Raw genomic sequence first — 23,725 nt, forward strand, 5'->3', positions numbered from 1 at the left:
ATGGGGGAGAGCTATGCAGGTTGGCAAGATTGTGGTTCTGCTCAGGGGCTAAGGGGAGTGATGGAAATTTCCAGCGCTATGCCTCAGGTGAGCATGCAACTTTTCCAGGAATGCAACTTTTCCATCACAACATCTTGTTCAAAAATAGAGGAAGGCATTGCAATTCTCAAACTCGTGGTTGTCAAGCCCCAGTACTCCACTTGGCTGAAGAGCCCAAGAGGAAATTCTTACCACGGAGGGAGCTATGGTAAATAACATATGGAATGGTATGGACAGTTTGGGATTTTTTCACATGGCTTTTCTTACTCTCAGTGAGACAAGGTATCTCTCCCAGTGCAGCAGCCAGGTGCATTTGTTGAACTCATGTTCTGTACCCTGACTTTATTCTGTGTAGTTCAGATCTGATCCTGTGTAGATCCAACTTATTGATTATAAGATGTTTGCAGGAGAACATGCTTTGGTTCATAAGGGCTCTGTACAGCACTATTTTTCTGAAACTAATTCTCATAATGGCTTTCTCTTTGGAAATCTCTGGATCAGAAAAGACTTTATAGTACCAATGCAAAATAAGTAAGATGAAACAATGATTTGATAGCAATTGCTGCACTCTAATCCCATACTCATACCTGTCACTCAATAGTTGGAAACTGAGTCTCTTGCTGAAGCAGTCCCTACTCCCACCACTGAGAGATAGTAGGACCTTCAGTTCCAAGCAACCTTAAGAAATAATGAGTCCTAACTAAAGAGTTGGCATGGCTACAACTAAATGTAAATGTAGCTGCAACTAAATCAAAATGTAGGTCCAGCTAATGACTCTAGGTTCACTTTATGAGAGAAAGATAAAAATGGTATTTTTAGAGTGGGATTAATTTCATTTTGCTTTAGATCTTGAAACTATCACAGATACACCCTAAAAATGCCTCTTTCGTTCAGTTGTCTACACAGTAACGTCAGTGAACCAGTTTAGATGTGGATGGGTACATTGGGAATAACTAAAATTTGGGAAGATGAATCCTACTTTGTATCTCAACAATTTATTCCCCTATAACAATGTACATGTAATGAGAATTAACCTGTCATGCTTTACCTCTATTTGACTATTTTTCTCTCAGTGTATTGTAGTACCAATTATAGTACAAATTCTAAGATTCCATGTGGATTGACTTTTCCCAGTTTCTTGGAGGAATGTGAATGAGTAAGGACTTACCTGTTGATTTGTCTTAATTGTGGAACTGCTGCAAAAAGAAGGCACTCTACATTCTTGTACTGAGATGCATGTTGGGTGCTCCACCCCAGGAAACTCTTGAGTCCATAAATTAAGGAAATTAATGTAATTTTATATCCACATATATATATATATGAAACGTAAATCCATGGGAAATATAGATATTTTGGCAACAAATCCATGAAAATACATTTATTTGGAAAAAAACATTCAAATTTCCACCAAAAAAGGGTGAGAATGGATGATGCTTGCTCTGAAAAATAACTGGGAAGTTTTCTCTTTTCTCCTCTTTTTCTGAATTTAATTGACATAGGACAGTTCTGTTGATCATGGGAGATTTAGGTTGAATATTAGGAAAATGTTCTCTACCCAGATGATGGTTAGGCACTGGAACAGGTTTCCCAGGGAAGTGGTCACAACACCAATTCTGCCAGAGCTCAGGAAGCATTTGGACAATGCTCTCAGGCACCTTGTGTGGCTCTTTGGATATCCTGTGCAGGGCCAGGAGTGGGACTTGATGATCCTTGGGGGTCCCTTTCAACTGAGGGATATTCTGTGACTAAAGATTTATGAACTATTTCCTTCTAGAGGCAAAAATAAGAAATGAGCCATCAGAAGAAATTCTCAGAAGTGCTTAAATTTATGCTTAGGAGTAAACCTGTAGAGGGAACCTACTGATTTATATAAAATCGGGTATTTGTGAAAATGCCTGCTGTTTTGGGACAGGGTACTATTACTCTTCCCTGCTCCCCTAGGCTGGAACACGTTATACTTAAACCATTCAGACTCTCCAGTTCCTGTTATGTCTATTCCACACCGCTTTAACAACAACTTCTTAGCTGCCATGTCTGTCTTTAAAGTTTTTGGGAAATCTGATCTGGGTTTGACTTCACTATAGACTTAATTTGAATCACAGAATGGCTTGGGATGGAAGGGACCTTAAAGACCATCTTGTTCCAACCCCCCTGCCACAGACAGAGACACCTTCCATTAGACCGGGTTGCTCAGAGTCCCATCCAACCTGACTCTGGACACTTCCAGGGATGGGGCATCCACAAGTTCCCTGTGCCAGTCTTGAGAATACTTATGCTGTTTTTTACATAACAGCTGACATGATGGAACACTTTGTATGCCTTTAGGAAATGGTGTATAAAAAAATTATTATGTTAGTGTGTTCTTAAGACTTTTAAGAAAAAAGAAAACAGTAAAGTAAAAACTCTGCTAAGAGCATCAGCAGTAAGTGTATTTTCTAAGTTCTGGGTAAATAATCCTGGAGCAGACTTGTAGGTGTGTAGATCTTTCCAAGACACCATATTTCCTCTTATTTTGAACAGATTTCCACAGATTCCACTCATCTTTGGGTATTATCATTGGTCTGCTTGTGTCCATGGAAGTGAACAGAGTTATTTGTACCCATGAAGAGTGTTATTCTTTGGGTAGAATTGTAATTTTTAACAAGCACAATTCATTGTTAGGGAAACTGAGGTCCTGAGCATATAGTGCAGAAGAAAATGGATATGCTCCACATCCTGTGCTCATGGTGACATTTTTCTTATTGCCAGTTGATCAGATGCAGATTGTACCAAGCTGAAGTGCAAGCTGATCCTCTCTGGGTGCCAGCACAAAGTTTCTAAGTGCAGTGTCCTCATCGTGCCTGGTGATGCCAAAGAGCCTGTGTTGCTCAGTGACAATGTTTCTAGACCTCTCGAAGGCAGACAAGGGAAAAATATAGGTCTGGCACCAATCTCTGTTCCTTCTTAACATGGGAATAGAGAAGGCAACTGGCAGATGGTTGTCTTAGCAGCTGTGTTGGCACTTAGGGTGAACCTCCAGGACAGTGCAGCTGTGTAGTGGCCCCTTACGGAAGTAAGTAGCTGTCTGCCATGATCAGCCCTGTGATATATACCTGTAAAGTTCACATGATCAGAAGAGAGAAAAACTGTTATTACAGGAAAAGCTAAATGGATCACATGCTTTAAATTTATGATGTGTTATATATCTGAAACAGAGCTGATGCCAAAATGAAGGTATGTTTCACTTAGAAGAAGGAAAAGCTGTCATGGCTTTAATGATTTGACTGTGGGGGGAAAAAAGGCAATACTTTTTCGGAAATACCTTATAGATTTTTTTTTTTTTCTTTTTGACAATGACTTATGACCTGAATCAGTGACTAAAACCTTTTCATAAAAATGGACATTTATCTCCTGGCTGAAGACACTTACCTTGTATTGATTTACATATTTGTAATCGTATGTTTTCCTGCAATGGTAATTATGGAGGGTGAAGTGTTGAATAGCTTCTAATGAGATTTAGACATCAAGCTGCTTGTTTACAGCTCCTTTATCAGTGGCCTGAGATCCCTACTCTGTGTGTCAGGGTTGAGAAGCTAACTATGAGAAATAAATGTTATTTTCTTTGTGAAACGAGTGAATAAACCCATCACTGCCTTGTGAAGATGGCAGCTTTCATTGCAGTTCCCGGTACATCAAGAGTAAATCTGTGTCTGAAACACCACATCACTGATTTTGAAAATCCAGACAAACTTTTAAGTCTACTCTGGGAAAGACAAATCCTCCCAGTGTTTGTTCAACATAATGAAAAACATTTTGCAGGACAAAAGATCCTAGCTGGCATCTTCCCAGGACCTAGAACAGTGCAAGTTCTGAGCACATAGAGGCTTTGACAAACCTCCCCAAATGTCATATTTAGATCAATACTTGTCATAAGTGTTCATTTGTATATTTTTAACAACCAGTAATCTTGTTGTAATATGCAGGGAAACTATCAGATTGAATTTTAATTGCATTTATATTCAGCCAGATGGCAAAATCCAGGTGCTAGTGATAAATAATATTTAATATTTAAATCAGAACTGTTTAATGATCCTTTACAAATGGACTGTCTCCTTTTGATTTCTTGGTTTTGTAAAAGTGTAGCTATTATGGGTCTATTGAGAACAGTTTTTATTCAGAAATAACAAGTCAACTTCTTGTCCCCAAAAGTGCTTAGGAACACAATGGCTTTACTAGTTAACAGCTGAACACCCAATTTCAGCAATAAATGAACTGATAAGAAGAGAAAATTAAGACAGGGACTTGCCTGGGACAAACACTCCTTGTGTAATTTCATGTTCTGCATAACTGTACTAAATGTCTGATGGTATAATACAGTACTTTATTTTTGCTTAAAATTTCCACTGTCCCTGCTTTGTCACTTTGCAAGATTTGCATTAATCCTAGAGATGGCTGTTTGGCTGGTGTCTGAGGACCTCTAGCATCATCTTTGCTACGATACAAGATATGGGATGGTTAATGGCTACAGATAGATTTGACCTGTGTCTGAGAAAGAATATAAAGAATTTCTTTTAGTGATCATTTCATACATGCTATCTATACATCTGTAACTTTTGCATGTTAATGACCAGACATTTGGCTAGAAAGGGACTCCATTATAAGAAGTATTGTAAGAAGTCTGGTTAATAGATGAGTTTTGCTTGAGAGGTTGGGGCCAGCCTCCAACAAGCCACCTTAGACATTGTCTACATGCTCATGACTGATATGACGCATACAAAGTGCCTCCCTGTACACATATCTACTTGAAGTACAGCTACTAGATAGGCAAATATGGCCCTCAGATATTTTATATAAGCCATTAAAAACTACTTGGAACCTTTGAAAATTTTTCACATTGGAAAAATGTATGATGACAATTATGCATAACCCCTAATCCAGAAGAGGTATAAATCAGTAATGAATGTGTCTTCTGTTTGCAGACTTGGTTATTAGGAGGGTTGGATGAAAAAATACCTACTAAGGTATGGAAGAGATAGCTATGAAGATATTAATATGGATACAGGCTGGTGGCTGATCTGTACAGGAGTTGGCATTTGAGTGGCAAATTTGAGAGCACACAGAATTCCTTAAGCAGCTCAGAAGTGTTAGCTCAGAATCATCAGAGGTTTGAACAGTGACTCAGCTAGAGAATGTGTCTTAGTGTTACAAACTTCGAGAGAGAAGATGGCAGTTTGCTTTCATCCTAAATGAACACAGAATGTAATTATGAAATGTTATCACAGTATTTTTTTTTAAAAAGTAATATGAATCATCAATTAAATTCAGTGAATGGACACAAATATGATGCAGTAAAACATCAACAGCAGTAACATAATATAGCAAAACATGACCAGCAAGTGAACCCAGTCAAAATCTGACTGGATGATACAAAGATCATTTGACAAGATGCGTCAGCTTTGAACCAAAATGTGATTAAAGAAATTTAATATCTTTTAGGACCTTACTGGCCACATTTTGAAGTGCATTACTGTGACTTGGCATGGAGTACCCTGTGACTCGGAGACAGGTGAAAACAAATTGTGCCCAGCATCACCCTGTCCCTGAGGTCACTATGCTCATGCAAGCTTGAGACCAAGAGTACTTTTCGTAACACAAGCGGAGAAATATATTTCTAGCCAGTGGAATATTTTAGTTAACTTACATAGAATTCTGTTTTGCTATTTCATTATTACTTTCACTTACATTCTTATGTCTTTATTTTCTCGCTTTATTTTCAGAGGTCTCCATCAGCATCATGCTGTTCTGGTTAGTGTTAAATATTTCACATTCCTTTCTACCAAGTATTCTTCTATGTTCTCTGTTGAATCCATTATCTTGAGAAGAAAAAGTCACAGTATGAAAATATAATGGACTTTACTACATCAGGCTTTGTGCACTCCTTTTCATCTCTCCTCACATGTGCTATGCACATGCAGTGGCTGTTCCCCACTAATCTAGGTGGATGCTAATCATAGGGGACCCTGGATTTTTAGGTTAGTTTGTCAGGTTCAAGAGGAAGAGGGGTGGGATTTGCTGGCAGGGAGGTTGTGTTCTACCTGATATTTTCAAAGACTCCAGCTAAGCAATGTGAGTTACTCAGTTTAATCTTTGTACCCTTCATGGACCCATAGAGGTCTAGTTAGTACAAATCCTCATACTCTCAGGGAAGAGAAGTTTTTGAGCTAGGTATTTTGTCAGCAATTTTGCTTCCAAATGACACTTTGTCATGACACTATAACTTCTGTCATGACAGAAATCAAGGAACCTATTATTTCTGTTTAATGAAGCATGATTATTAAAACTTAATGGAGATGTGATTGAAATACCATCTAAGAATTTGCTTGTTTCTCCTTTTGTCTTTTTTTTTTTTTCTTACAGAAATGTTTAATGAGTAGTTTAATTAAAAACTATCTTTTGTTCTAATGTTGAGATCAAAACATTGTACTATGGAGCTGCTTTCCAGGATGAAAATGAGTACTTATGGATAGGATATTAGGAAGAAATTCTTTACAGAGAGGGCAGGTAATCAGGCATTGGAATGGGCTGCCCAGGGAGGTGGTGGATTCACTGTCCCTGGAAGCTTTTAAGATAGAGACTGGACGTGGCACTGAGTGCCATGGTCTGGTAACCATGGCAGTGTTGGATCAAGGGTCAGACTGGATGACCTCGGAGGTCTTTTCCGACCCGGCTGATTCTGTGATTCTATGAATGGTAGCTGATGAAAGCAAGTGCACAATACTTGGTCTAAGAAACACCAGCTAAGGGAATGGTGAGACAACGTGTGTGCAAGGGAAGTCCAGCCAGTTCAGGGTCTCTGCAGGAGGTGACCAGAGCTGCTGAGGCTGAGGGAACGGGGCCAGAGCTGTGATGTAGGGCTGATGTCTGTGGGAGAGGTAGAAAGCACAAACCAGGAGATATTCCCATAATGGGAACACCTAATCTTGCAGTTTTGTAACTGGGAAAGAAAGTGAAAACCAGTCTTTTGTCTGTCAGTTGTTGCTTCAATATAATGCTCTTCCCTCAAGAGGCGAGAAAGCAATTGTCGGGAAGGTAAGGGAGGGGTTCCAGACACCAAGTCAAGTGTGTGTTTTGCTTGTTTCTGTTCCTGCTTCTGAACAGGGTCTGGACTGCTCTGCTTTAGTGAGGGAAGGCTCTTTGGGTATGCTTCATGAGAGGAAGGCTCTAAGCACTCCATATCTGCAGATAGTCAAATAGAGTTGGTTGAAACCTTAATTTGCCTGTGTGTTTGTAGGGGAAAAGAGTGAGTTCCTTGGTCTTATTAAATTATTCTTATTAAATTAGTTAGACCTTCAGTCTCACACTGAAGGAAGGATCAAATACAATAACACACTTTTCTTTCTTTCTGGATACCATATGGAGGCACAATGTTTTCCTTCATGTTTTCTTTATTCCCTCAAGTATTACAGGGCAGATCTTTTGGAAAGATTGTAAATGCCTAACTGGCCTCTATTTATTCATATTACATAGTATCTTAACGTGATTCATTCCAATAGTCTAGCTTACAAATCTATTTTCTACTCATTTGTGACAGAAAAATTGGAGTTGAATTTCTACAGCTGAAATAGCAAAAATGTTGCTTTAAAATTAACCGTGGAGTCTTGTCTGCTGCAAAGATGTTAGTGTAAGGTAAAATAACACATAGTTAATGTTTCCATACTTATCTTGTCTGCTGTACAATGTGGTCCATTCTGTCATTTTTCACTGGTAAATTATTTCTACTTTGTAGTTCAGAAATTAGTAGAGAGAGAAAGTGGTAAAAAATGAAGCTTAAAAACCTGACACCTCAGCGTGTTCCGAGAAGAGCACTAAAATGTCAACTGCTTTGCCAGCTATTAAGGCAAAACTGCAGATTTCCATTAACACATTTATCTGCCATAGGGGAGCTGGTTCAAAGTCCTCTTCAAAAGAAGAAAGAGAAGATTCAGAGTTGGTCACTGCCTAAACACAGGGATTAAATTAACTAGAACAAGAGAAATTCACAGCTTCTACTCTGCCCCACATGCTTCATTCATACTGTATGGGTCTGTAGGTCTTAATACCAATTATTTCTTGGTTCCTTGCTGTTTTCTCTGTTGATTTCAAGAGGTATATTCTTGCAGAAATGATCAGCCTTTAAGGGGGAAGTTATTTCTTTTGCCAGAGGTGTAGAAAGCAACAAATGAAAGAGCGGGAATTTAAGAGTTGGAATGGATGCAAATTTTTGCTTGTTTAATTCCTTCATTTTGTAAGACTTGATTTTTAGAGTTTTTTAACCCTGCACAAACACCTGCAATAACAGTGGTATCCTTATAGCAGCTCAGACACAACACTTGCCAGGACTCCATGACCCAGTGATCTTAAAGGTCTTTTCCAACCTGAATGGTTCTATTAAACAGTATGAGTCTCTGTGCAGCAGCTGACTGGAGATGAATACTCTGAAGAAGCTTGGTCAGGTAGCCAGCAAGGACTGATTTGTTCTGCGAGGAAGGTCATTTAAATCAAGTTTTTGGAGAGCCACGGAGGAGCAGAGACTGTGCATAAGAAGAGAGAGTGAGGGGGGACACTTCAACCACCTGAGTAACATGCAGGGGACTGGGTGTGTGTATTATAGATGGAAAGCTAACTATTTTCCCATGAAAGGGAGGCACAGCATGAGAACTGAGATCCACAGTGGTCATCATTTTGACTGAACATTCCTGCATGACTGAAACTGTGACTGGAATATTTTGATAGCTGAATTTGCTCATAACTTACTACTCGGTGTCAAGGATGAGTATGTGCACAGTATGACAGGAATCATGGAAGAGCTTATTTCAAAAAATTGTCTGGAAAAATAAAAAAAAGACAAGGCAGTGAACAAAGGACTCTCCCAAAATTTACATATACATCCTGGATTAATGCTTTGAATCAAATCTTGAGCTAGAGGGAAAGGTGTGGTCACTTTTTTGTGTAAGTTATTCATGTCCCACATGATTCAGTGCTAGCCTTTGGATGTTTGAGCTGTTATATCCATATGTGTACTCTGGCAATAAGCCATTGTCACTCACTCAGTGGTGAGGGTCAAAATGTTGATCAGTTCGTTGCGCACTTGATCCTGTCAGTGAGACAGAACTCCTGGGGAAAATCGATCATGTTAACGAAATTTGAATTGCAGTGTTATAGATGAAGGGACTGAGCTGGGGTTTCACACCCAGCTTTCATTCATGCACTTCCCACGTTTGAGCAGTTAGAGTTATCATTTTACTTTGATAATGGAGGCATTTTTTTCTTCTATTCAAAGAAGTCTTAGAAAGAAGCCCATTATTTTATTTGCCTCTGTATCTAAGGGTCTACCCTTTGGTTTTTCAGCACCATTGCCCAGGCAGGACTGTGGCTCTTACTACATAGATTGATAGCAAGGCTCTTAATCTGCGTGAATAAAGGGAAATGGCAGGAATGGAACTGGGACATACAGTGTTGTCAGGATGAAATCATACAAAGTCCAAATAGGTGGTCTCCCCTGATCTTGGAGCCTAGATTTTTCCATGGATATCTGTGTAACAAACTTGTCCTTTTAATTGAACTGTTCTTATATTATTTTGGTAGATTAACTATTGATGAATAATTGAATTTTCGGAAGTCTGTCTGCCAAATAAGAATGAGACTGCAAAGATACTTATCTTACTGACAGTCCTTCTCCCAGATGAACTTTATCAGAGTTTCACCAAGAGAAGTTTTCAGAGGTTTTTTTGTGGTTTTTTTTTTTTTTTTGAAAGCATTTGAGGAAACTCTAGAAAGCTAAGCATAGTATAACCCTACTGCCCCCATAATTTAGTTTTCCACAACAAAAATTATCCCCCAAAATAAGAGTTATTTTCAGATTTAGCTAAAAGTCAAGAGCTATTCCTCTTTTTATGTTCCATTATTAGTAAAGCTTTGATACAGTCTGCTTATTCTCTGCAAATTCTTGAAATTCTGCACTCTAAACATACAGAGATGTCTTCAGTCAGCTCTTGTGCTGTTTGCAATCTGTTACAGGAATTATGCTACTTATTAAAATAAAAAAAATGAAACAATACTAAAGCAAGAAGAATGAACTTGATTATAGCTCTTAGGCTTTTCTGTTTACTTCTATGTGTTTAGAAAAACTTCCTTTGTGTTTAGAAAAACACTGGCTTAAAAAGCTACAGTGCAACTTAATCTATAGGATGATGTTGCTGTTTTTCAGTGACAATTTACAATTTTATTTTTTTTTTCAAGGTAAAACACGATGAATCCTGTTCAAAGGTAAAGCCAAATGGTTTGATTAAGAATGGGACTAACTACAAAATTTTCTAATGCAAATCTGACATGGTACAATTAAATACTATCCTTAGCAAATTATCCAATCAAATTATGAAATTTGTTGATTTCTAAGCAATCTAGATAATGTCTAGTGAGTTTTATTGCTTTGGTATTCTTCAGTAATTTTTACCTATCTAAATAACCTCTCCTGCTTTTGTTCTTCATTGATGAATTTCTATACTGGAAAAAATTGACTTTTTTTTTCTAAAAAATGATTATATTTAGAAACTTTCTCCTATCACAAAATGAACATACTGGAGTTCAATTGCAGCTGATATTGAAGTGTATTAATTTCTCATCTTGTTATATAAACTCTAGAGTCATTGAAGATAATTATTTTTCCTTTTCTGGAAAAAGGCACGTATCTTTCTCAGCCACAGAACTGGAAGGAATAAGTATTATTTCTTCACTTGGCTTTTGATTCTTTCCACAGACATAACTCTGAAGGGCAAAGGAAAAGTGGTGTGAATGCAGTAGATCTAGTGCTTTTTGAAAGCATCGCAGGGTTTCTTTGTGAGATCTGGATGGCACTGAGATCTGCTAATATCTGGAGTTTCTATTGGGTGTGGTAAGGCATGTTTAGAGAGTGGCCACCTCCTCTAGCACCTCCAGTCCCTGGACCCCCTCCTGCCTGGCTGCTGGTGCCCACCCTGGTACCCAGAGCTTCTCTCTGAGCTTCTGAGGATGTGGCTGCAGCTTTTCCCCTGGATGGTTCAACCAGTAGGAAAGCTGAGCAGATATTCCAGTGCTGTGTAGGGAGGACACGGCTGTCACACAGGTGGACACAGGCAAGATGCTGCCTTCAACAGTGCCCAAGTGCATCACCGATGTAAACACGGAGAGTCAAGTCCCTCCTCCTCCTCCTCAGCTGGCAGAAATAGATGCCTAGGGAAGGCACACGTTCAGTCACACACTATTTTATATGTGACTGACCCCTTTAATACCCTTTCCTGTCAGTTCCCCCTTTGTTCCTCCCCATTCCCTAACCCTGTTGTAAGGTCCTGTTTGCCTGCAGTTTCTTGATAGCTCACAAATTTGTGTGTCTGACAAGCTGGGGTTTTTTTTCTTAGTTTTTTTTCTCCATTACATTTTCCTGTCAAGTCTGTGTTTGTGTACTGTGATCCTTTTACTATTCCTTTTTGCATTGAAAAATTGATTGACCAGATACCCTGAAGAAGCAGATACTCTCCTTCCACACACCCTTACATGTTGTACTTAGGCACATTATAGTGAAGAGTAGCTTCACATCACAAGATGAATACAGTCTCTCAGGGTTATATAGCAGGATTCAAAAACTTCTAGATGCTTCTTGCCACTAAAATGGAGAATTTTTTAAATTAAATAGCTTTGATTGCAAAATAAAAGTGGAGTTGGTCCATCAGTATGCAATAGTTAAGAAAATACCCTCCAAACAGATCCTGGCTTTAAGAGAGGGGCCTGATGGTACAGTCATTAGAGTAGGGAATGTTTTTCTAGAAGTTAGTGGGAATCTTCAGTGTGTTGGAGAGTTTCACAGGCCTTGGGAAGAAAGCCATAGATTCCCATGAACTGCACAGTATTTGCAATTTAAATTAGGGCAAAGTATTTCAGTGGTGCCAGTGTATCCCCACAAATCCTTTCAGACAAGGAAAAAAAAAATCTCCTGGCCTCCATCAGCGTATGCATCATGTGCTATTTTTTTTTTTTTGGCAGTTTTGCTGTTTATTACTGTACTCTAAATGCTCTCATGTTTTTATTTTTTCAGGTCAAAAGGTGTGCTATGGTGCCTTCAAGCGTTCATGTTACAAGTTAGCCTATTTCCAGGACTTGTCTAGACGCGTGGGCTTTCAGGAGGCCCGCCAAGCTTGTGAGATGGATGGTGGGGCTTTACTGAGCTTGGAAAGTGAAGCTGAGCAGCAGCTGATAGAAAACATGTTACAGAACCTCACTAAGTCAGGCTCCGGGATTTCTGATGGTGATTTCTGGATCGGGCTCTGGAGGAGCGGCGACGGACTGGCCACGTCAAGTGTTTGCCCCGACCTCTACCAGTGGGCTGATGGAAGTATTTCACCCTTCAGGTAAGTGTGTAAAACTGCTTATTGAGAAGGTTCCATGGAAAGAAATGAGGATTGAAATGCCCAGCAAGCTAAGTATTCTAGAAAGAAGCTTGAAGACTTGCTGCCCCTTGAAGTTTCTAGTGTCCCTCAAGTTCTCCAGATAAAGAGGAGCTGGCAACTGGGGTTTTGAATCTGAAGCTGTGAAGGGGTGGCATAGTGTGGCTTCAGCCTACAATTTTCTTTGCTCCCATCTAATGAGTTTGTCCTTGTATGGCTTTTGGAGGTTGTTCTAGCACACATAGAATATTTTCACAGAGAAGCTGTGGGCAATGCAGCATATCTTTGAGGATGGGAGTGCTGGGGTTGATGTGTCTTCATGAATGTAAACTCTTTTAACATTCTGATGAACCTTACCTTCAAAAGTTGAAAGTTTGTCTTTGTGTGTACCCCTAGAAATTGGTATACAGATGAGCCTTCCTGTGGAAGTGAAGCCTGTGTGGTGATGTATCATCAGCCAACTGCAAACCCTGGTCTGGGAGGGCCATACCTTTATCAGTGGAATGATGATAGATGCAACATGAAGCACAATTTTATCTGCAAATATGCCCCAGGTAGGTGAAATTTAAGTTATATTTCACAGGTGGGGCATTACCTTAGAAAAAGAATTGCCTCAGTTTTGCGAGAGAAGCTGCAAGAGTCTTGTGGCCTGTACTACTGGTTCCTTTGGTGTGTGCTGAGCTGGCATTAACAGGGATGTAATATGTCAATAATAATTATTTATTAAAATAAATTTTTAATAAATTTAAATAAACCTGCTTGTATCTAATAAGAATGTTTTCAAGGTTATCTCCCCTATCATGCATTCCCAGGTTTGTTTTGATTTAATTCATTCCCCGGTTATTTTATTCTCCACAAAGTGTTTTAAGTGGCTACTTTCTACTTTCCTTGCTCACTATCAAGAAGAATGACCAAGACATATCTTGGTCCTACTGGAAAAAATACACTGTCCTTGTAGTTGCAGATCCACCATTTTATATTTAGTTATTTGTGATGGTTGTTTCAAAAAGTTTTGGCTTGAAGAATGAAGTCTAGAATGGTAGGAAAAAAATTCATGCACGTGAACTTTAGATATGAAAAGCAGATGCATGCTAGTTGAGATGGGGACAGAAAAAGCCAGATTTTAGGCAATTTGGCTGTACTTCCAGACATGACATAAGTTCTGTATATGTCAGTAGAGGAAACATCAGCTATAAACTAGAACATCATGCAAAACCAGAAAAGACGTGAAAAATAAACTTTCAAGTTTGAGCCTGTAACACTTTCTACTCTTGGTGGTACTCACAGTAAATGAAAACATGGTTTGCAGGAGGATCATTCAAATATTTTCAAATAATCTGTGCTGTGTTTGTTTCTCAAAAACTAAGCTGAAAGTCAGAATGCATATGAAATTATGTATTAATTTCATTAATTAATTAATAAAAGAAGTGTGGGCAGCAGGGGAGGGAGGGGATTCTGCCCCTCTGCTCTGCTCTGGTGAGACCCCACCTGCAGTGCTGCCTCCAGCTCTGGGGTCCCAGCACAGGAAGGACATGGAGCTGTTGGAGCGAGTCCAGACGAGGCCACCAAGATGATCAGAGGGATGGAGCAGCTCTGCTATGAGGAAAGGCTGAGAGGATTGGGACAAATGAGAGGGATTGTTCATCTTGGAAAAGAGAAAGGTTTGGGGTGACCTAAGTGTGACCTTCCAGGGAGCCTACAGGAAAGATGGAGAGACAGTTTATGAAAGCCTGCAGTGACAGGATAAGGGGGAGTGGCCTCAAATTGAAAGAGAGTAGGTTTAGATTAGATATTAGAGGGAAGTTCATTGCTTTGGAGGTGGTGAGGCTCTGGAACAGGTTTTCCAGAGAAGCTGTGGATGCCCCATCCCTGAAATTGTTCAAGGACAGGCTGGCTGGAGCTCTGAGAAACCTGATTTAGTGGGAGGTGTCCCTGGAATGAGGTGATCATTAAGGTCCTTTCCAACCCAAGACATTCTGTGATTCTATGAAATCCTACTCTTAACAGCTGTTTGTCCTACAGTTCTGCAGTTTTCTATCTGCTTTCTTGATGCTCACAATCAAGCCATAATCACTCTCTTAGTACAGATCTGTCTGTCTGTAGAGATTCAAGCTATTTTCTTCCTCTGACTTTGGGAGATAGCTTTTCCCTCTCTCTAGTCTCTTAATGAGGATATTAATGGCAATTGATATTGCAAGCAAATATTAAATATTTGGAAGGCTCTGTATACCTACAAATTGTAGCCCCACCCCCAAAATCTGTGTCTGCTTTTAAAGTTATTAGTTATCACTATCTTATGATGACCTTTATCTATCATAGGCCCTTCAAGGAAATGTGACATATACATTTTTATCACTTTTACAACTGAACACAATTATTTAAAATAGGACAATAAAGAGGTTTTATGTCATTAAAATAACATTTTTATGTCAGAAAGTTCAGGTTTGATAAAAAAGATGCAATTTCAAGTATATTTCATATCTTTAGAAAAACCAAATTGAAGTGAAATAATGATTCTCTAATAGTGAACTACTTACCATTCTTGTTGAGATGTGATAAAGAATTGTTTTTTCTATTGCTTTCACCATTGGAAAAAACGCCAGGTATTTTGGATTGGCAGAAAACAAAGTGATAAGAGTGAAATTGCATAACAATGAAAATGCATTTATATTCCTTTTACCATGTAGAAATAGGTTACTAGTGTATAATGAGGCATATAAGGCAAATAATATGTAGGTAGATAATTGTTAGGACTGACATTGTTATGTAGCTAAATACAGTAATGCTGAATTGTAGCTATTTATTTTTCAAGCTGTTGGAATTGTGCTCTTTAGGAAACCAGACTATTCTCCAGAAATGCATTTTTCTGTCACATGGAAGAAAGGAGTGGATGCATAAGTGTATATAAATAGGTATATGACATTTCTTTCACTGCCTGAAGAAAGTACTGCAATGTTTGTGAGAGAATTACATTTTCCATCTCAAACTAAGTGAGATCTTACAAATGACCTTTTTTTCCCCTCAAATCACTGTAAAAGCTTCAACATCAGCTATTTGCAATACAAAATACGTCCATTTTAGCAGGAGTATTCAAGTACCACAGGCATATTGAATTTCAGTTTGTTATCCAAGTATGTTGTTTTTCCCCAACTTCTCTGTGTATGTGATGTATGATACCAGTCACAGGCCAAAACAGGTTGTAGGTGACAGTGATGAAGTTGAGTCGAATTGTATCAGCAGCAAGTTCAGGGCAGTGCTCATTAGGCAGTCTTGATCAGGCAGCAACTACATTTCTGGTGGTCACTTTCTTTTTCTAAGCCCTTTTTATAGTGCTTTCCTTGACAGCATTTACTGGCTTTAGATCATATTGATCGTTCAGCAAACTTAAATTTAATTATAGGTTGGTAATTGCAACCATATTTAGTTTCTGTCCAGCTCCTGTATGTTTGATTATGCAATGAAATTAAAAACTGCTGTTCTGCTGTCTAGGAGCAGAACTCAGGTCTTTGGGGTATTTTGGTATCTTTATGTATGGACAGATGTTTTTACCCAGAGTAGGTGAAATTTTTTTTTCAGTAGGCTTTATTGCTGCTTTGATTTCTGCCAGCAGTTTGTATTTATCAAGACACTCAGAACTGCAGGCTTACAGCACTATTAAGTTAAGTCTCATGATAAAGGAATGGTGTTCAAACTATCATGCAGATTCCACCCCCTCCTCTATATGAGGTAATTAATTCTGTGATCTTTGTGAACTCTTAGTTATAACAATAACCATAAGTAACTTTACAAGCCTCTCCAATGCAACTCAAGGTCATGAATTTGTTCTCCAGTTTCTGGTGTGTTCCAAGAGTAAACTATTGTTCCTCTTTTAGTGATTTCAGTTCCTTAAGAGGTTTATTAGAGGCCACTAATTTGAATTTGGATTTTAGGGTTACCTGTTGCAAACCCAAACTACATGAGGCTGGCATCTAACCTCACAAACCTGTGCTGCTTTGTTTTGCTTCTTAGCCAATATTCTCTAAGCATTATTTTGAAAATGTGGATAAGATTTAAGTGCTAATCGAGAACACTTAGTTTTTTATATTGTTTTAGGATTGTCTGCACAAATAAAACTTTGAGTATGTTAAGAGTTTTATTGAGCAAAGGAAATTAAGATGTCTAGTGGTTTATTCAGTAATCTAGCAGAGGCCACCAAGAGTTGAAACTAGAATAAACTACAGCCCTTTTCTAAAGAGCAAAAAGTATGAAGTAGAAGTGATTTGAAGCTAGTTTGCAAATAGTCTTTGGTAAAAAAGATGGAATGCTGAAGTTAAGCAATTATTGTTTGGGGGAAATGTATCTATTTCTATGATACTGCATGCAAAAGAATGAAAACATCTGTTTTATTGCACACATTTTATTCTTCAACAATTGATTTCAAATATTGATTTAACAGATAATGTCTTAGAAAAAGAATTAGGAGACAGAGCAGAGCCAGATTACGGTAAGAAGTTTTAAACATTAAACTGAGTTGCAATGGTAAATACAGAATTGTAAGGATAGTTTACAAATCCCTCCAAAACTATTTAAGTTTAACAGGCACAGTTTAAAACTGGAACATAGGAGAAATGAATCCTTTAGAGAGCAATAGCTACAAATATATGGCTATTCAGAATAGCACTGCTAGTAATTCTTGTTCCAGATGTAATCCCAATTTTGTAATAAAGTCCTGCTTACACGTATATATCCAACAGTTTAGTCAGTCATAAAATAAAAATGTTCATTTTCCCAATATAAATTAAGATGTAATTACTACTAATTTATTTAACAACATAACAACCATATTTTCCTAAAATGTCCCATATCCTTTTCAGATACTATTCCAACAGTCCCAGCAGGAAATCCTTATGACACAAGCAAACCAGAAGATCAGTATCACATTATTGCTACTGAAACAGGTAATGTGTTCATATGAATTTAGTGTTCTGGTAAAAATAGTAATAGTGGATTCTCTTGATAATGGAAACTGTTAAATATTAATTTGCCAATGGGAGGAAGCAGCCTGTTTCCACAGGAACTACCCTGGAAAAGTATACATTTGAGTAACACTTTAAGAGTTTTAGTCATTCTTCTTTGTAACTGTGGAATCAAATAATTTCCTTGTCTCCCCAAACTTTGATCTGAATCTGCAATCTGCGCTGTTTCTCCTGAGATGTAAGATTTCACCAGTGCTCACCCAGCTGTGGAGCATCTCCTTCTAGGCTGTGGTAACCAGTGCCTTGCCTCTCTCCTCTCCTCCCCACCTCCTCCCCAACATATACCTCTTATATCTGACACCTCTGACTCATTAAAAAAAAAAAAAGGCACAAATGAATCTTTCCTAACAGACCTGGCATGATTTCTCCAGTTATCTACAGAATAAGCACAGTGCCATAACTCCAGGTACCCTGTGTTTTAAGGAATACCACGTGGTTAGAGGAGTTGAGTGCTTTGCTGAGATTTCTAGCAGAAATGTCACTTGGCGTTTTGGAAATGGGTACCTACTGCCCAGGTGCTTCCTGTAGTGCCCAAGCTACTTCATTTAGCATTTGATGTCTTTAATGGAGTCTTGAGGTTCATGAAAATATGTAGTATGGCCTTAGTTCAAGGAACTGAACATCTCTAAGGAGAAACTCTGGATTTTACAGGATTGTACCATGGACTATAGAAGGCTTGTGCTCTGTTTCCACACTGGTTGTCTGGATTTGAGTCAGCTTCCTAATTTATATTTCCATTACTTTTAACTCCAGAGGAACTGATATATTGACGAACTGTGTTTTGAAATTAATAATACTATTTATAGAAACTGTGCAAAGACTATCTAAAACTCCTAAACAAATCCAACCTGAACATTCACATTTATTTTTGCTAATGAAAAATATTTTCAAAAGAGGTGGGTAAGAAACTCTCTACATTTTGAACATTAAATATGTACCGGTATAAAACATGGACATATAATTACCGAAAAACAGTCAGACCCTTCTGGAAGTTGCAGACCACATGCTTTATTGTAGACAAATAACAGTCTCAGCTTTTACCATTTCCCACTCTTGTAGTCCAGGGACCTGTAGAAGAACACCTTTAGCTCTCCTGACTAGTCAAGAACAGTTTATATCTCTCTTTGAAGGGGAAAGGGGAGATGAGCCTGACTTTTTCCTCCTGTGGTCCTGCACAGGTGGCAATCCAACATACAAGGGCAACTGAGACTACAGGTTGTATGGACTGTAAAAATAGTAGGCTGTGAAATTTACTGTTAAAATACTTGAATTTTCAAATAAAAAGTTGGAAAATATCAGATTCTAAGACCTTAATATATCTTGAACATCACTCCTATGCTGTTTTATTCTTGATACTGTTGACTTATATCTTTGGAACTCTTCCTATAGGAGGAATGTATAAGTGTTCTTTTGTGTAAGTTAATGTGTTTCTGATATTCTCCTCCGGATTTTTGCTCACATGGTTAAGGGTATTTCAGCATGGGAGACATTAATGAGAACTTTTGTCTTGTAGGTATAATTCCGAATCTAATTTATGTTGTAATACCCACTATACCACTACTGCTGTTGATACTGGTGGCTTTTGGGACTTGCTGTTTCCAGATGCTTCATAAAAGGTAAAATATACTCATCCATAATGGTCTTAAAATGCAGAATTCATATTTCCATTGGCAAGCTATTCATGCTGAAAGACTGCTTACATCTGTCCCCAAATATGCAAATAAGCATCTTTTCATCTATTAAAATCTGAGTAGTTTACAGCTGTTACAGCTGAACATTCACCTTTGGGCTTTTCCTCAACGTGCTGAAATAATTCCAGGTCTCAAAGTTAGAACTTCACCTCTTTATGAAGAAGGTCTCTCTGCAGACCATTTGGTAGACTGAGCTGTTGTCAGCACTTTTATTTCACTTATTCCATCATGATAACCACCTATGCAGCATCAAGGCTGTGGGGAGGAATAATGGGGTCCTCACAAATACAGGGTGAACTCAAGGACTTACCTCACTTTCTGACTTAAAGTGCAGTTTTTTTCCAAGGATAGACCTAGGGCCAGCAGCTGTTTAATGCTGTTTCACTGCACATACCCTACAAGCAACAGATGGATCACTGGAGCAGAGAAATTGAGAAAAAAAAAAGAGCAAACCTGTGCTTTGAGCCACGCACCAGAGTGGCATCCTTTATATGTCATGTATCTGCTAAACAAAATGCATAAAGTAAACAGATATTTGTACATAGATGCAGTGTCAAACAGATGAACTATTATGCACAGAGGAAACATTTCAGTCTGTGAAACAGGATATGTTTTGGTTCATGCTTTAAAATTTTTTGACTTTTAATTTTTCTCAAAATATGATACACTAAGATATGACTTTTTTTTTCTGAGCTAATATTTCTGAAACTTTTTTTTAAGGATCTTTTTCATCCTTTTTTTCCAAAAGTGCTCTCAAGGCAATGTGATCCAGAAAAATTTAAATTGAAATAGTTAATTTCTATTTTTGTAAAATATCAAGAGTAATAAACAGATTCACAAGCTGTTATCCCTCTTGAAGAAATGAAATAGTAGTAAGGAATATGATATCACTGTTTTAAGAAATTAGAACAAAAAAAATTCTCCTTATTTTTAGTCTTATCTGAAAACACTTCAAATATGAAACCTGTTTCTATCTGTATGACTGAGTGTACAGTGATATTTGCAGTACTTCTTAGTAATGTGCCTCATTACAGCAAGTAATCATAAAAAAAAGATATTATAAGGTTTGCATCATAAATTAGATTGTCTTTCTTATGCACTTTCCTATAAAGAAAAGGAAAATGTGCACTTTTCAACAGGTCTTATGACAGGCAAATACACGCTAGTGAAAGATTATATCCAAGCATCAGCACTGGGGCTGTAGAAGTTTGGAAGCTCAAAGCAAAAAAGGTAATAAAGAAATAATGTGTATAACAATAGAAACTATGTAGTAGTTGAAATCTGGAATCCTTATTACAATGGCCCTGGATTTTCTGGTAAGTATGACATATGTGTTCATACCTTTTACTGGCAGGTCTTTCTCTTCCCAGAAAAGTTTCAGTCCTCAAATACTCCTGGGAAAGCAATGAGGGATTCATGGCCCACTGAAATCAATAGAATTAGTGGTGTTGACTTCAGTGGGCTCTGATCAGGCCTTTGATGCTATAGCAGTTCATCCAGAAGTAATTCATCTGAACTTCCAAGACTTCAAAATTGCATGACACAGATACTGGAAATTCACCTTGGAAGATTGTCCCCTTTCTGTTAGCTGATTATTTGGATAGATTAAATGATGCAAAAATCAGTGAGAAAATATTTTTAATCAAAATAGCGTTTTTGACTTTGTGAGATTTTTTTTTTTCTTCCCAGAATGTTCACTTTGGGTTGCATCAAACATAAAAATGTTGTAATTTTTAAACTAAAAATCATTTTAATCAAAAAAGCTATCACCAAGAACAATGTATTTTCTTTATCTGTTAAAACAGAACTCTGGTTGGTTTTTTTTTTTTTTTTTTAGTATTTCCCCATCTATTTTCAACTATATTTCCACTTATGACCCACCTTGCAAATAATTTTGGTCCATTACAAATGTGCAGTTCTTGGGCAAAAGGCAAATAAAAAAAAAAAAAGGAGGCACTTGAACTGATCATCTGGACATTGTAGAGCTTTAGGAAAGGGATTCTGTCCTGCTGGGGAAGGAGGGATCCCCAACTTTCCACATGAACCTGACTTCTCATTCTTTTTTAGGCTTCCACAACATGGTGACCTTTCCTCTGAAACCCACAATCCATGGCCAACCAGGACATGCCTAGCTTGAAAGGTCATGACTAATTTTGCCTGGCATTGGGCTCTTGAAGGGTACTAATAAGGAAAACCAAACCTCATCCCTGCAGCTGGCAGAACTGATCAGCTCATTCATGCTTAGATGCTCTCCCTTTCATTTCTTCCAGGGAAGCAAGGAGAAACTGCTTCAAAGACCCATCTCCATTATCATCTGAATGCCTTGCAGAAAGTTTAAATTCCAACCTGGTATATTTCTCAGTTTCTATGATTGCATTTGATGGTCAAAACAGCAATATGCTCAAGCTATTTATTGCATTTTCCTTACCTTTCTTAGTAAAATATACTTCCTGAACCAGAGGTGTAGCTGGTGAAAATCAGCACAGGTTTGCTGAAGATAAGCTCCTTTTATACAGCTCAAGTTCTGATTCAAGATATTTAGAAATTGTTCCTGCTGTGTGGCAAGGACTCTCCATTCAAAGCATGTCATCATTAATTTACCAAATATGCCTGCACTTGCTGGATTAATCTGGAAGGAAGTAGTGAATCAGTTTCCTTAAGAAAAAAAGCCTGAAATTCCTTGATTCATTGCAATTGCTTTGTTTATAGCATTGTGGCCTGATCTAAAGTCCACTGAAGCCAATGGGCTTTTCAATTACTCCAATGGGCTCAGGTACATAATGCATTGCTTTGTAGGACTTGAGAGGTAAGTCTGGAGGGACTAAAAACTACTGTACCATTCAGCTCCCTCAAAAAGCACATTTTAAATCAACTCAGACTCACTTGCTTTCACAAACCAGGAAAGGAGCAAACTGAAAATTCAGAAAACCGAATGTATAGGGCTGTTGGGACTCTTAAGTTTCCAGCTTACGGAGTAATGTAGGGCTACTTCTCCTCCTCTGTTTTTTATTTATTTGGTAGAGAACCCGTCAGTGTGAAATATTCTAGCCTGAGAGCAAAACATTTTGATTGAAATGCAGCTGCAGTGGCTCATGAAGTGCTTCTTTCCAGTAGACTGCAGTGCACTGTCACCTGCCAGTGTTAAGTGAGGGAAGGTGGTGCATTGTGCCAGTCTTAGCCACGGGGAAAGAGTACCATCAACCTGCAGGCTACCTCAGGGCTCCCTGTGAAAACTAGAGTGAGCACTTTTTTGAAACATTGCATAGCATGTACTTTTGGAACTAGTTTTGTTCCACCAAGCCAACTCCCCCAGCCACAACTGAAGGAAAACCAGCCCTAGGGAAGCTTTCTCCCAGTCATTCATTGCTAGGAGTCTGATTCATGCACCATCACTTCATTAGATGTCAGGTCAAGCCCTGAAGGGAAGAGAACCCTGTCTGCTGCTGACACCCATTAGTGTTCTGGGGTCCCAGGGGTGCATGTGGACAGGGTTGGGGCACGACCCAGGGGTGGGTGGGCTGCACCCTGAGCCCCCTGGGCAGAGCTGAGGGGTGGGGGGTGTGTGTCTGGTCCCTCCTACTAGGGAAGCACCCAGCTCCCACCAACCCTGGTCATACTGTGTCCATACCTGTCCCTGAAAAGACCACTCTGTAAGAGAAGGTGTGGTTAAATGGGAACTGGAAAAAAACCCATCAAAAAAACAACCAAACAAAATGAATGAAATATGGGCCAAGTTATGACAGTTCCTGGGAGTAGCACTGCTAAGCAGGGTGGTCTGGTAACTTTGGTAAGTGTTGCTTACCTAAACCCACCACTGTGGGAGCAACACAAGTGGCCTTCAAATAGGGGGATGAAACACTCAGGTCTGATCACAAACCTGAATCAGGGCTGCAAAGGCACATGTGGCACTGAAAATAGTTTGTGTTTTTGTTTTTCAGTAAAGGAAGAACAAAAACCAGTCCCAACCAGTCCACACTATGGATTTCAAAGACGCCTAGGAAGGACAGTAGCATGGAGGTATAATGATTTACTGACTGAAAAGAAAGCAAAAATAACATTTTGCAGTGAGGCTGTATTTATAATGTCGTCAAAGAACGTTAGCTTGGAATGGCTTGAAAATGCAAAGGATCTACAAGAATGAACTGTAAGCTCCCCCTTGAGGCAAATGTTCAGATCATTTTTATATAACGTTTGTTTATTAATTCAGTAACAAAATATGCCATGCTAAATAAAGGGTATGTGTTTATTTTGCTAAGAGATGTAAAAGTTAGCTAGTTGTGAGCAATGAAATGAACGGAACGTTTGAAGTTTTTATGGGGAAATATCCACAATGTATATTGGTTTTAAGACTGTTTGTAGTTAAACAAACCCTCTTTGTTTTCTTTAGTCTCTCATGCATTGTAACCTAGTTGATGTACTGTAAATGGAACTGACAATTTTACAGTGTAACAATTATTTATCTTTGCATAAAAGTTTGATACAAAATATTTGTTTAGTGTTTATTTGCACACAACACAGGTTTTGGTCCTCAGGTACAAATATTTTA

The 23,725-nt window shown here is 38.4% G+C and overlaps 1 protein-coding gene across 1 annotated transcript; it reads left to right on the forward strand.

Annotated features, from left to right (window-relative positions):
* CHODL (chondrolectin) lies at positions 1-23,660 on the forward strand. The gene is made up of 8 exons (XM_050334167.1): positions 1-247; positions 12,125-12,437; positions 12,870-13,027; positions 16,909-16,956; positions 17,327-17,410; positions 19,002-19,104; positions 21,450-21,528; positions 23,118-23,660. The coding sequence occupies exons 1-8, from the start codon at positions 1-3 to the stop codon at positions 23,118-23,120; spliced, it is 1,035 nt and encodes a 344-aa protein (XP_050190124.1). The 3' UTR covers positions 23,121-23,660.
* The last annotated feature ends 65 nt before the right edge of the window (positions 23,661-23,725 follow it).

This window comes from Myiozetetes cayanensis, unplaced genomic scaffold (genome assembly GCF_022539395.1).
Source record: "Myiozetetes cayanensis isolate MyiCay16 unplaced genomic scaffold, myiCay2020 scf5-8, whole genome shotgun sequence".
NCBI classification, from domain to species: domain Eukaryota; kingdom Metazoa; phylum Chordata; class Aves; order Passeriformes; family Tyrannidae; genus Myiozetetes; species Myiozetetes cayanensis.